The sequence below is a fragment of the Lissotriton helveticus genome, chromosome 12 (genome assembly GCF_964261635.1).
Source record: "Lissotriton helveticus chromosome 12, aLisHel1.1, whole genome shotgun sequence".
NCBI classification, from domain to species: domain Eukaryota; kingdom Metazoa; phylum Chordata; class Amphibia; order Caudata; family Salamandridae; genus Lissotriton; species Lissotriton helveticus.
In genome coordinates this window covers 698,975,085-698,989,229 of record NC_136073.1, presented here as the reverse complement: position 1 = coordinate 698,989,229, position 14,145 = coordinate 698,975,085, and the positions used below count along the sequence as shown (strand labels likewise).

Genomic DNA, 14,145 nt, shown 5'->3' with positions numbered 1-14,145 from the left:
TAGTGAGCATCATATATCAGGCCAACTTCTCACAGGTGTAACCTATTCTATCTACCTAGAAGGATTATGCTAATTACCAGTATGCATCTGTTCTTGGCATGTAGGGCTGCTGACATTCATATCTGTGCATAGATCGCCGCCTAGTGTTTGGTCCGGATGATTGCACATTGTTGTCCTGGAAGAGTCTTCAAAGTATCACGAGATAGGTGGCTCCTCCCCTGGACTACAGTGCGCATGGGCATCCTCAGATTGTTTTTCGCCATTGTGGCAGAGATGGAGTATGGTACAGTAAGAGATGTCAATGCATGAAAGTAAGAAGGAATGCTACAGCTGCGACAGGCACCGGGGAGGAGGGTGGGCGATATGAATGTCAGCAGCCCTACATGCCAAGAACAGATGCATACTGATAAGTAGCATATTCCGTTCGAGGCATGTGGGCTTCTGAATTCATATCTGTGCATAGAATGTATAGCAGTCTCTCCCTTAGCTGTGGCTACCTGTGCCAGCTGCAGCAGTCTGAAAGAGTTTTTAGAACAGCCTGACCTACAGCAGCTTGCTATTTTGAATGTACATCTACACAATAGTGTTTTGAGAAGGTATGTATGGTAGACCAAGTGGCTGCTCTACATATTTCCTCTAGAGGAATGTTCCCTAGGAAAGCCATGGATGCCCCTAGTTTGCGTGTAGAATGCGCTCTTGGGGGAACTGTTAAAGTGCGTTTTGCTTTCAAATAACATATTTGAATGCACTTAACAATCCATCTGGCTAACCCAGACTTTGAAATGGGGTTGCCTTTGTGTTGTGGTGAAAAGGCAACAAACTGTTTAGTTTTTCTAAAATCCTTCGCTCTATCAATGTAGTATAGAAGTGCTCTTTTGACATCTAGTGTGTGTAGAGCCTTTTCAGGTACTGACTGTGGATTTGGAAAGAACACTGGCAGTTCTATTGTCTGATTGATATGAAAATGGGATACCACTTTAGGCATAAATTTAGGGTTTGTTCTAAGAACTTCCCTATTTGCATGTACTTGGATGAATGGCTCTTGAATAGTTAGGGCTTGCAGCTCGCTAACTCTTCTAAGTGATGTAATTGCTACAAGGAAAGCCACTTTCCAGGTAAGAAATTGGAATTCACATGAATGCAACGGTTCAAAAGGTGGTCCCATTAGTCTGGTTAAAACAATGTTTAGATTCCAGACAGGTGAAGGTGGGTGTTTGAGGAATAAATCTTTTGAGTCCCTCCATGAATGCTTTAATTGCAGGTACTCTTAACAGCGAAAGATGCTGCCTGTTTTGAAGATAAGCTGCAATAGCTGCTAAATGTATCCTTATAGATGAGTAGGCTAGATTGCAACGATGTAGGTGCAAAAGATAGCAAATGATATTTTGCGTAGAAGCATCTAGTGGGTTAATGTCATTGTTATTACAGTAAATGACAAAATGCTTCCACTTTGCAGTGTAACAAGCTCTGGTAGTAGGTTTTCTTGCCTCTTTGATAATGTTCATACTCTCAGGAGGCAAGTTTAGGTACCCAAACTCTAAGACTTCAGGAGCCAGATTGCAAGGTTCAGTTGTTGCGGATCTGGGTGCAGTATGTCACCATGGCTCTGAGTCAGAAGAGTGGGTGTTAGCCGCAGTTTTTGGTGAGGCACCACGGAAAGTTCTAGGAAGGTTGTGTACCATGGTTGCCTGGCCCAGGTTGGAGCAACCAGGATTAGTGTTAGTGAATGCTGGCGTAGTTTGCATGCCACTAGCGGTATTAACGGTGCTGGGGGGGAAGCGTATGCAAATTTGCCTGACCAGTTCATCCATATCGCATTGCCCTGCGACTGCGGATGTGGAAACCTGGCGGCAAAGTACTGGCATTTTGTGTTTTCTTTTGTAGCGAACAGGTCTATTTCTGGTTGTCCCCACAGCTGGAAGTATGGTTGGAGCACTGTGGGATGAAGCTCCCACTCGTGCATTTGTTGGCTGTGTCTGCTGAGCAGATCCGCTATTTGGTCGTCCTTGCCTGGGAGGTGCTCCGCCATGAGAAAAATGTTTCTCTGAATGGCCCACTTCCACATGCTTTGGGCTAGATGTGATAGCTGTGGAGAGTGTTCCTCCCTGTTTTTGTATGTAGTACATTGCCGTCATGTTGTCCGTCCGGATCAACTCAGTCTTGTTGCATAAATATACTTTGAACGCTTTCATTGACAGAAAAATTGCCAACATCTCTAGTAGGTTAATGTGCAATTTCTTCTGTTGTGTTGTCCATTGTCCCTGCACTGTGTACTGAAGGACATGGGCTCCCCATCCAGTCTGGGATGCGTCCGTTGTCAACACTATTTGTGGTACAGGCTCTTGGAACAGTCGTCCCTTGCAAAGGTTTGTGGATTCCACCAATGCAGAGAGTTGTATGCACGACTGGTCACCAACACTAGGTCGTTTAATTGTCCTTGAGCCTGGTTCCACTGACGTGCTAGGCACTCCTGCAGCGGACGCATTTGTAGTCTTGCGTGAGGGACTATGAAAATGCATGAGACCATCATACCTATTAGTTGTATAAACACTCTGGCTGGGAGCGAGTGTTGGGGCGTGAACCTTTGGATTAGCGTCTGAATGCGGTTTATTCTGACAGAATTCCCTGCCAGAGTGTCTATCGTCGCTCCCAGGTATTGTTGTACGTGGGCAGGCTGAAGATGGGACTTTGGGTAGTTCAGCAAGACACCTAAACTGTGCAGGAGGTGAATAGTGCGTGACATGTGGCTGGCACATTGCTGGGCTGACTGTGCTTGTATTAGCCAGTCGTCCAAATATGGATAGACATGAATATGCTGTCTTCTGAGATGTGCAGCTACTGTCGCTAGGCACTTGGTAAATACTCTCGTGGCTGTTGTCACCCCGAAAGGAAGGACTTTGAATTGATAGTGCTGATTTTGTATTGTAAACCTGAGATATTTTCTGTGTGCTGGTGTACCGGTATATGGAAATACACGTCTTTGAGGTCTAGTGTTGCGAGGAAGTCTCCTTGACGCAACAGTGGTAATACCTGCTGTAGAGTGAGCATGTGGAAATGCTCTGATAAAATGTATTGGTTTAAGGGCCTGAGGTCCAAGATTGGCCTGAGAGACCCGTCCTTTTTGGGGATTAGGAAGTATAGTGAGTACACCCCTGTACCCTGGTGTTCTAAGGGTACTAGTTCTATGGCCCCCTTTTGTAGCATGCTGATGACTTCTTGCTGCAATAAGTGTAGGTGTTCTGCGGACATAGGACGGTGTTTTGGGGGTATGTTGGGTGGTGTGGAGATTAATTCTAGGCAATAGCCATGCTGGATAATTTGCCTCACCCACCTGTCTGTAGTTCTGTTTTCCCAGACTTGTAGAAACTGCTGTAATCTTCCCCCGACCGGTGTTACATGGTCTGGGGGCAGTGACAAGAAGTCACTGTTTGGTATTGGTAGAGGATCTGGTGGTGTTATTCCCTCGTCCTCTACCTTTGCTGTTATTGCCACTGTGTCCACCTCTACTGTTTTTATTGTAGGTGTTTTGCGTGTTCCCCTTGTTGTACGAGGTTGGCTGCGCTGAGCCTCCTCTTGCAGCTCCTCTGTTGCCGGAGCGACGAAAGGAGACGCCTCTGTATTGTTGTGACTGCAAGGCTCCCATAGACTTGGCTGTCTCTGTATCCTTCATTTTAGGGCCAAACAAATAATGAGGGTTCACTGGCTGATTAAGTAAAGTGCTCTGAACCTTATTTTTGAACCCAGAGATGCGGTATTGATAGCCCTGGCTGCTGTGTCTGCTGCGTCTAGCGCACACTTGGAGGCGTTAGATATTAACTTTCCCTCATGTATTAGGAACTCTGCCTGTTCCTTATAAAGGTCAGGTAGATGCTGGAGAAGGTGCTCAAGTGTGTCGAAGTGTGCCCTGTCATACTTTGCTAACAGGGCTTGTGTGTTTGAAATTCTCCATATGTTAGCTGCTTGGGCAGCTACCCTTTTGCCTGAATCCTCCAATATTTTAGACTCTTTGTCTGGAGGTGGAGTCTCGCCAGTAGTTTGAGAATTAGCACGTTTGCGTGCATTGGATACTACCAAAGAGTCCAAGGGCAGCTGTCCCTTAATGTATGTAGGGTCCACTGGTGCTGGCCTATATTTCTTTTCTATCCTGGGGTTAATGACTCTTGCCCTGGTAGTTTCCTTAAATATGTCCCCTGCGTTTTTAAGCACCCCCTTTAGCATTGGCAATGTCTTCATTGATCTTTCAGAAGTGTTGAAAGTGTCAAAGAGGAAGTCTTCCTCAAAGGGGTCTGCATGCATTTCAACGTGGTGGTTGTATGCTGCTCTTTCGATTAATGCATTGAAAGCAGCTGTGTCCTCTGTAGGCGAAGTTTTTACAGGGTATGCAGTATTATCTTGCATGGGCTGCGAGTCTACAGGATCAGACCATGGTTGATTTTGGTTGTCCTGGTCATTGTCCACAGGATAATTATACATTTCATTATCCTCATAATTTCATTATCCTCATATTCCAAATCCTCATATGTGCGTGTGGGAGAATATGTATAAGTTTCTTGCACATGTGTCCTGATAGGCTCAAAGAGAGTTGGAGATGTAGAAGAGTCTTTTCTTTTTTAGTGGTATTTGGTAGGTTTCAGCAGAAGTGTCTGGTCTGATTTTCCTTTTCAATAGGGTAGAGTTGCCAGTATCTGGGTCCACATACAGTTTGGACTGCTCTTCTGTCGAGGGCTCCTGCTCTTCATGTGCTTGAGCTCTTGTCCCTGTTATCGCCTTTCTTGTTTGTGTCGGTTCGATATCTGTTGTTGGTTCGACCGATTTTCGGCGTATGTGCATCGAAAGTCCGAATTTTATCGGTCCGAGGGACTTTTGTGCTTCAACAGTCTTTTTAGGCTGTATGTTCTTCTTCGGTGCCGTGATTGTTATCGACCCGACTGTTCTTGTTTGTTCGATAACCACTTTTTGGCCTTGTCGTCTTCGGAGCTTGGTGCTTCGGAGCAATGTTTTGCCTCGGCTCGACCGACCCCTTGGCCTTGATCCTTGTCTTCGGGTCGAGTGTTTTTGTTTGCACCATCTTTGGCTTGTCGACTTTTTGTTTCGGCTCGACAACCATCTTCTGCTGGAGTCCTTTGTTTGTGTTGCCTGGCGTCAACATCGATCTCGTCGGTTCAACGGCTTTTAGCTTAGGCATGTCCCTGGGCGTACTGGCTCTTGGCTCGACAGCCCTGATATGCGACCCATCCATGTCGACGGCCATTTTGTGTTTGGTCGGCGCCGATGAATCCGCACCTTTCGGTCCGAAGAGTGGGAATTCTATCAGTTTCGGTTTCTGTTTTGCTTCTTTAACTTTCGGTTTCGATATTACCAGGGAATGGTAATGTTGCACCGATGGCTCTTGCCTTATGTTCCTAGCCGGGCTGAATTGCGGGGCTACAGAATCGATGTTTTGATCTTGGCTAAGGCCTTCCGGCGATGCCCCTACCTGAGCCTTTGGAAGCGTATCATTAAATGAACTGGGCTCCGTCCTCACGGTTGGCCCCGTGTCCTCGCCGGAGTCGTCCTCGATGGCTCCGATGCCTGGATCATCGTCCCCTACCTCGACAATGTCGTCTTCTTCGTCGACGTAGTAGTTGGAGTCATGTTCCGACCCCTGCTCCGACTGCTGGTCTGAGCACTCAGCTTCGACGACCTCTTTGTCGTCTTCAAAGATGTTCTCCGGGTCAGGCGCTGGCTTCTGCATCGTCTGCCTCGCTGCTCTTCGAATCCGAAGGGTTTTCTTCGAACGAAACTGCGCACAAGCTAAGCAGTCGGCTTCATTGTGTTCAGGAGATAAACACTTGTAACACACAGGGTGTTTATCGATGTGTGGGAGTTTTGAGTTACAATTGGGGCATCTTTTGAACGGACTTCGTTCCATCGACGATTGTCCCTTGTTGTCGAAAAGGCCACGCGGCCAGAGTCGACGATCTGCGTATAAAACAGAAATAAAATAGCCGTTACCGATCGAATAACAATACCGACGCCCCCGAAGGCCTTTTGGCCTTTTAGAAAAAGTTTTTTATCGATTCCGAACTCAGTGTTGGAAATCACATCCGAACCCAATAGCGGGAAAAAAAAAATCTAAGGATGGAGAGGATGCCCATGCGCACTGTAGTCCAGGGGAGGAGCCACCTATCTCGTGATACTTCGAAGACTCTTCCAGGACAACAATGTGCAATCATCCGGACCCAACACTAGGCGGCGATCTACGCACAGATATGAATTCAGCAGCTCACATGCCTCGAACATGCAATTACAATACGATACCATTGAAACTTCCTTCCTTGGCTGCTGGTTCCGCTGAAGAGAACTCCTGGTCAGAGCTTGCTGCCTGAAACCAGAACAGACAATCTAAACAGGTTAACTTGGGAGGACTGCCTGCCTTCTACAAAGACTCAGGACATCTGAATAGCGGACCTGTTCAAGAAGAAACTCCAAAAACAGACTGAGGCCACCAAAACCCAACACCTGAAACCACCACTGTACCAGTCGCCCCCGGCCTGAGTTGGAGTGGGCCAAGGTGCTAACAAGGTTCCCAGGCCCGCCAGAGTCCATTGTGGTTTAACACCTCCTGGACTCATCAACGTCACCTGCAGCCTCTGCAAACAGGGCCCCCCGACAGACTGCTCCAGTAACAAAAACCAAGCGCCTAAAGACATCTCTGCCCTGAGCCTTTGAAAAGAGGACCAACAGTGTGCCCACGGCATTGAAAATTGCAAGACCAAAGCCCACTAACTGGTTAAGCCCCACTGGCATCCCAGCCAGAGCTTGTAGCATCATCTTCCAGAGATTGATCCCCACTACAACACATTGGGTTCCTGACGCTGATTTGCACTGTGCACCCAACCACCTTCGTGCTGAAGGTGTACTGTTGATGCTGCCTTGGACCCTGCCCACCACCCACCTTAACTCTTGGAGATTGGTCCTGTAAGTCAATGCACTGTTAGTAGAACTTGTTCTTGCTTCCACAGGATAACATTGCAGAACTCGGCCAGTGTTCACTTTTTATAATGAAAAGAATTCCTATTTAAAAACGTACTAACCTGAACGATTTTTCTTTGCTGCCTAATCTATACAGATTCTTGCTTTTTTTTTACAAATTAGTGCGAATCTCAAGTCATTTTGTCATTTATTAATCATTGTGTGTATCCGCATATATTTTACACTCCTCTTTGTTAAACCTAAGGCTGCTTGACGACACTACCCCCTAATAGAGAACTTTGGGATTGCATAGCAAGCCCTGTCCACTAATAAGCGAACCCCTGGATTCTTTATATGGCATATCAAATTAAAATATCACATAGAGACCGCTTCCTACAGTAGCTGACTCCCACTGGAACCAACCGCTTGTGTGGTGTGCTATTTTGTGACCCTGGCTTGTAGAGTTAAGAGCTAGTGAGCATACTTACAACCATGTGAGTAGTCTTCCTTCAAGAGCAGCTGGTCTCCGGTGCTGTCTCAACATAATCTCCCTCATGTGGAAGCACTTGATGAAAACTATCACTGAACTTGGAACTTTTCAGACACTCATTCCCAGTCACAGATATGGGTTGAATCCATCATTGTTCCTTAGTTCACTTCTCCACCCCAGTTCAGAACCAGCCAAATGGAAACCAGTCTTGACCCTGTTCCTCATGGGAACAGTCCAGCCGAAAGGCCAAGCCAAATCTTCCCCCTCTAGACCAGAAACAAGCTTCCTGGGACGAGTTTCAGGTTAACACCCTTTATCAGCCAGACTAGCTGGAATTCAGTGGCAAAGTGAGCAAGGGACCCACATCTGGGCATTACCTGCCAACTTAGGGTGAACAAAGCAAACAAGTAGATGAACAGAGCGCTGAAGCTTTTCAGACACTCACCCAGTCACAGATCTGGGTTGAATCCACCATCGTTCTTGAGCTCACTTCCCCATCTCAGTTCAGACCTACCCTTATGCAAATCAGTCTTGAAACTGATCCTCATGGGATTGCAGATGGACCTTCCACCACACCTTCAGCACAAAAGGGATCCTCTTCCCCAAAGAGTTCCAGGGTTTTGGAGGATGCCTGTTGAATTAACTTCGGATTTATCTGCCGGCTTTCCCTTAGGGTCTTCGAGGGGGGAGGTGATCCAGGACTCACAAGAACTGCGAGCCAAGGTTTTTGGAGCTACACTGGGAGCAAAGTTAAAAGGGTATCCGGTCAATCACCCCTTACGGTCTGCATTCTCTGGAGTCCGTGTCCGAAGGAAGACATTTGGCTCTCAAATGGCAGAGGGAGGGCTATGTGTCCAAGGTATCAATCTGGGTTCATAGGCCATCAAAGGGTGCCAAGTGACTAAGTGCAGCAAAAAGTGGTAGATACAGACTGGTTTTTCCAATGCATCTGTGTCAAAATCCAACTTTTTGGAAACAGGAAGTCTAAGCCTTCTCAGTGTACATCTAAACGCAATTGAGGAAAACCCATGGCATAGATAGTGTTTACTGTCACAGGAGATCTTGTGGCTCTAAACGACTTCAGAAGAAAACTTGTAAACATTACAGACCCACAACTGATGGAGGAGTATGCAGACCTAACCTCTCTGGAAGGTTAAAGAAATGTCAGGTTCTTACACAGGGGTATAGTCCAAGCTCAAACTCAGTAAGTATCTTTTGAAAGATAATGGTGCACTCCACAGGCAGTGCAGGAAACATTTACCTTAAAGCAGCATTACCTACTCGCTTAAAAACAATTACACTAGATTTCTAAGCGAAGAATTACAACTTTATAAAAAAGGAGGGACCCTTTGGAAACCCAAAGGACTAGGGTTCATGTAAGAACTATATCAAAAATGTCCTCCGAGTACAATACAGTTCCTAAACATCCATTCATCTCATGGTATCGCACATTCACTAATCATGTCAACCAACCAGCACTTGAGGGTCTCCCAAATATTGGCACAAAATAACTAGAAATTTGTAAAAAAAAAAATAAAACTATATAAAATGTATTCCGACAAACAAAATTTGAATAAAAAAAATTCTATGAGTGACAACACATCATAGGTAGTTTTATATGTTAAAAACACAATTCTGGCATATTAAAAAACACGTCATAGTATCAGGCAGTGACAAATATACAAAGAACACCCCAAAAATACAGTATTTACGAGTGCTCATACAGACAGTACTCTTTGTCATTAGATGCCACAATTAGATGCTGCTATACAAATTTGTATATAGTTCTTGGAAGAATAAAAACTCACCAATTCTTTGACAACATCAATTAAGACTTCTACATTCCAGGTGTGAGCTTGGGTGCCATCACTTTTGTCCTTTCCATCACTCCAGATTCCACTGCCAGGGGCTGAAATAGACTGCAAATACATGTAAACTGACACAGCTGACTGATATAGCACTAAAATATACATAGATTGCAGTAACCAATCTTTAAGCTAACTAGTGCAGTTTCAGATGGGGTAAAATAGTACTCATTTGCAACACTAAAAACAGTGACAAAATGGTTACTTACCTGTAGGAGTAGCTTTGCAGCTTTTCACTTTTCTGGGTTCACATGCTGCGATGATCCCACAATCTAGTGTTTGATTAGAGTACCCTCCATTTGTATAGTAGTCCTTCCTTCCCCTTTTTTGATCTTGGTGGACTGTCCCCATCATTTGTTGCGTCGTCCAGCCTCCTCTGATGTCAGACACCCTCCCTAGAAGGCCCAACACATGGCTGCCATCCTATTCTTTTTTGGGGCAATGTTTGTATATTTAATGTCCCTTGGGCTTTCCATGGCTGTATGCCTTAAAATGTCTCATATTTACTCATCTCGCCTCATTTCCCGGGAAGAGGGTGGTTCGTATGCGAATTCTTCAAGTGGAGTGTAGTCATCACTTTTTTTGCTGTCTCTGCAATTGTGTATGAAACTTGCTTTCACCAGGCAGTTGTCGAAGTAGGGGTACACATGTATTCCTTTTCTTCTCAGATAAACAGCTACAGCCACCAGGCACCTTGTGATAACTGTGGGAGCCAATTCTGTGCTCAAGGGTAGCACTCTGAATTGGTAGTGTGTATTGTTTATTATATAGTATAGGAAATTACAGTGTTTGTGACTCATTTGAATGTGCAGACCGGCATCCGTTGAGTCTATGGTTGCAAGTTATTACCATTGCCGGAGTTGAGGAATAGCCTCTGGTGGAGTTGATATTTTGAACTTTTGTGTTCTTATGAACTTGTTTAAGAAGCAGAGGTCTAATATGGGGCGTAGCGACTGATCTGGTTTCGATGTCCGGAAGTATGTTGATTAGATTCCTTCATTGAGCTTTGTTAGGGGGCACCTTATCTACTGCCTGTTTTCATAGCAGTTCTTTTGCTTCCTGTTGAAAATGGAACAGCTTATTACCTGTAACGAATAGTTCTCACCTGTCGGTGTAGTTTTGCAGCTTGAAGATCTTTCTGGATTCACTATGCTGTGCATTATTCCGCGGTCTTGTGGTTGGGTCCGGATTCGTAGTCTTTTCTTTTTTTTTTTTTTTTTTTTTTTTTTCCTAGCCCAGGTGGGCGTCGGCGTCACACCCCCTTGGGTGTATTTCCGGTGACGTCGGCATGCTTCCTGCGGAAGCTCCCACTCTTGGGCGCCATCTTCGGGTTCTTTTTTTCCGTGTTTCTTTCGTTTCCGAAGTAATGGCAATGTTCTGTTTAGTTGATATTTTACCGCTTTGTACTTTTAAAAGTCCTTTCTTTTTTGTTAACCACCTCTTCTCTCTCCAGCCTCATCTTTCTGGCGGAGGTGGGTGGGTTCGCTAGTGAATCCAGAAAGATCTTCAAGCTGCAAAACTACACCGACAGGTAAGAAAACTATCCGTTTTGCAGCGTGAATCTTTCTGGATTCACTATGCTGTGCATAGATTTTGTAGCGGTTTCTCATCTCTGTGGCGGCTTGGTGGAAGATGAGCGTTGGGTGTTGAATATGTGCTGTAGCACCTTCTGTCCAACTTGAGCTTCCTTGGTCATTTGTATATCCACATAGTAGTGCTTCGTGAACGTGTGCACCGAAGCCCATGTTGCCGCCAGGCATATGTCCTCTATGGGTGTGTTAGCCAGGAAGGCTATTGTAGCGCCCTTCTTCCTAGTGGAGTGGGCACGTGTCCCCTCTGCCAGCTCTTGTCCTGCACGCTTGTGGCAGAGTTGAATTGTCTGTGCGATCCATCGTGCAATAGTCTTTTTGGTTACTGCTTTCCCCATGAAGCTGTTTGCGAATGACACAAAGAACTGTTTTGTTTTCCTGTGTCCCTTTGTCCTTTCAATGTAGTGCATGACTGCCCTTCTGGCGACCAGGGTGTGCAGAGCTCGCTCTGCGCTAGTTGTTGGTTTTTGGAAAAAACTCGGTATCTGTATAGACTGGTTCATGTGAAATTTGGATACCACCTTCGGCATGAAGTGTGGGTCAGTCCTCATCACAACTCTATCATTGTGTATTTGTATGTAGGGTTCTTGTAGCGTCAGCGCTTGAAGCTCGCTTACTCTGCGTAAGGACGTTATTGCAACCAGGAAGGCTGTTTTCATAGTTAGCATCTTTAGGGAGGCCTTGTGAAGTGGTTCAAAGGGCTCTTTCATGAGTTCCCGTTAGGACTGTGTTCAAGTTCCATGCAGGTGGCGGCACCCGCTTGGGTGGTGCGATCCTTTTCTCTCCTTCTAGGAATCTCTTCACCACCTGTGATGTGAAGAATCTCCTGCACGTTTCTCCCCTTGTGTAGGCGACTATCGCTGCCAAGTGAACCCTTAACGAGGATGAGCTAAGGTTCTTCTCCAGCAAGTGTGTCAGGTACTTTAGCACTGTGGAGTCCCTCTTCATTTTATTGTGAAGTCTTTCTTGTCTGCACCATATTGTGAATCTTTTCCATTTCGCAACGTAGCACTTCCGAGTGCTGGGCCTTCGTGCCTCCCGAAGGACCCTCAGGGTGCTTTCTGGCAGTCTCAAATGTGACAACTCTATGTCCTCAGGAGCCACACTACTAGGCTCATGCTCTCTGGCTCTGGATGTAGTACCTCTCCGTTCTGCATGGAGAGTAGGTCTTTCCTCCTGCTGAATCTGTGGGGTGCACACTGTGTCATCTCCATGATCTGAGAGTACCATGTCTGCCTCGCCCACTGTGGTGCGACCAGTATCAGTGTCATGTTGCTCGCTCTGCACTTGCTCAGCACTCTGTGCATCAGTGGTATCGGGGGAAGGCGTAAGCAAATGTCCTTGACCAATCTATCCATAGGGCATTCCCCAGTGACCCCTCCTCGGGCTGCCTGGATGCGAAGTTTTGGCATTTTGCATTCTGGCGTGTGGCAAACAGGTCCACCGATGGTGTCCCCCATCTGTCGAACTGGTACCTTGTCTCCTGAGCATTGAGCTCCCACTCGTGGGATGCCAATGTCTGCCTGCTGAGCCAATCGGCTTGTATGTTGTCCTTCCCTGGTAGGTGTATGGCTAGCAGGTCTATCTTGAGAGGGATGGCCCATCTCCATATCTCCTGCGCCAGCGTTGAAAGCGGGGCTGACTGTGTGCCCCCCTGCTTGTTGATGTAGAACATCGCAGTGGTGTTGTCTGTTTGTATCAAGACCTTGTGTTTGTACAGTCTTGTTTGAAAGGCTTTCAGTGCAAGGAAGATGGTCTTCAGTTCTAGGTAATTGATGTGCTTTGCCGCATCTGTTGGCGTCCACAGTCCCCTCACCTTGAGCTCCTCCATGTGAGCGCCCCATCCCTTCAGGGATGCGTCTGTGGTGATGGTCACCGTTGGCGTTGGGGGCGTTAGAGGCTTTCCCCTTGTTATGTTCTCCATGGTCCACCATGCCATCTCCTTCTGCACTGCGTGCGTTACAACCACTAGATCCTCCCAACCGCCTGTAGCTTGTGACCATTGCTCCTGTAGCCATTCTTGAATGGGTCTCATGTGGAGTCGTACATTTGGTACCAGGTCGATGCATGATGCCATCATGCCCATGATCTTGCTCGCAGTCCTCACTGTCCGAGCTTGTCCCTTCCAGTAGAGGCGAGTTTCCTTCACCAGCACCCTCGCCCTCTTCTCGCTGGGGAACACCTTGCCCTGTAAGGTGTTGATCTGTGCTCCCAGGAAGATCTTGACTTGTTCCGGCTCCATTGATGATTTCTTCCAATGGATGGAGAACCCCAGGCTTATGAGCGTGCTCGTCACTGTATGTGTGTGCTGCTTGCATTTCTGGTATGAGTTTGCTTTCACCAGCCAGTCGTCCAGGTAGGGGTATACGTGTATTCCCTGCCTTCATAGGTGCGCTGCGACTGCTGCGAGGCACTTTGTGAAAACTCTTGGTGCTGATTTTAGTCCGAAGGCCAGTGTCGTGAACTGGTAGTGGCTTTCTCCAATGGTGAACCTGAGCATGTGTTTGTGCTTTCTGTTCATTGGGATGTGCAGGTAGGCGTCTGAGGTCTATTGTGACCATGAAGTCCCCGGTCTGCAATTGTGGGAGCACCTCTTGCAGGGAGGTAATTTTGAATTTTGCGTTCTTATGAACTTGTTCAGAAACCGTAAGTCCAGAATGGGTCTCATTGTCTCGTCTACCTTTGGTACCAGGAAGTACGTTGAGTATATTCCTGTGTTTCTTTCCTTGAAGGGTACCCGTTCTATGGCCTGCTTCCGCAGGAGTTCCTTTGCCTCCTCCTGAAGACACTGCAGCTGCTTGCTTGCTAGTGTTTTTCTTTTTGGTTTTCTGCTTGTTGGCCTCCCCTCCAACTCTATGCAGTATCCGAATTGGATAATGTTGAGGATCCATTTGTCTGATGTGATTTCTCTCCACTCTCGGAGGTAAAATCTTAATCTTCCTCCCACTGGTGTCATGTGGTCGTAGGTGTCTAGTTTGTCTTGACCCCTCTGTACGTGCTGGCCCCTGGGATCTTTTTTGTGGGCGGGCACAGAGTTTTTTTAAGTCACTTAGAGGCGGGCTGCTGTCCCCCTCTTCTGTTCTGTCCACGTCCATTTCCTCTCCCACGAAAGGACTGGCCGCTTTGTTGGTACTGCCAGGACTGCTTCTGCTGCCCCTGTTGAGCTTGCGAGTCTGCCTGGTGCGCTTGTTGGAAAGCCTGGTGTGATGTACCTGGCTGGTTTCCACCTCTCCCGCCGGGCCTCCGT

General features: G+C 46.7%; 1 protein-coding gene across 7 annotated transcripts in view; it reads right to left on the bottom strand.

The window, feature by feature from the left end:
* CNOT1 (CCR4-NOT transcription complex subunit 1) overlaps positions 1-14,145 on the bottom strand; it is a 1,826,813-nt gene that overhangs the window by 1,412,479 nt on the left and 400,189 nt on the right. For all 7 annotated transcript variants that reach the window (XM_078668607.1, XM_078668606.1, XM_078668608.1 and 4 more), the window contains exon 10: positions 9,253-9,363. In XM_078668607.1, coding sequence (XP_078524733.1) covers positions 9,253-9,363 — 111 coding nt within the window. The remainder of the gene's footprint in view (positions 1-9,252; positions 9,364-14,145) is intronic.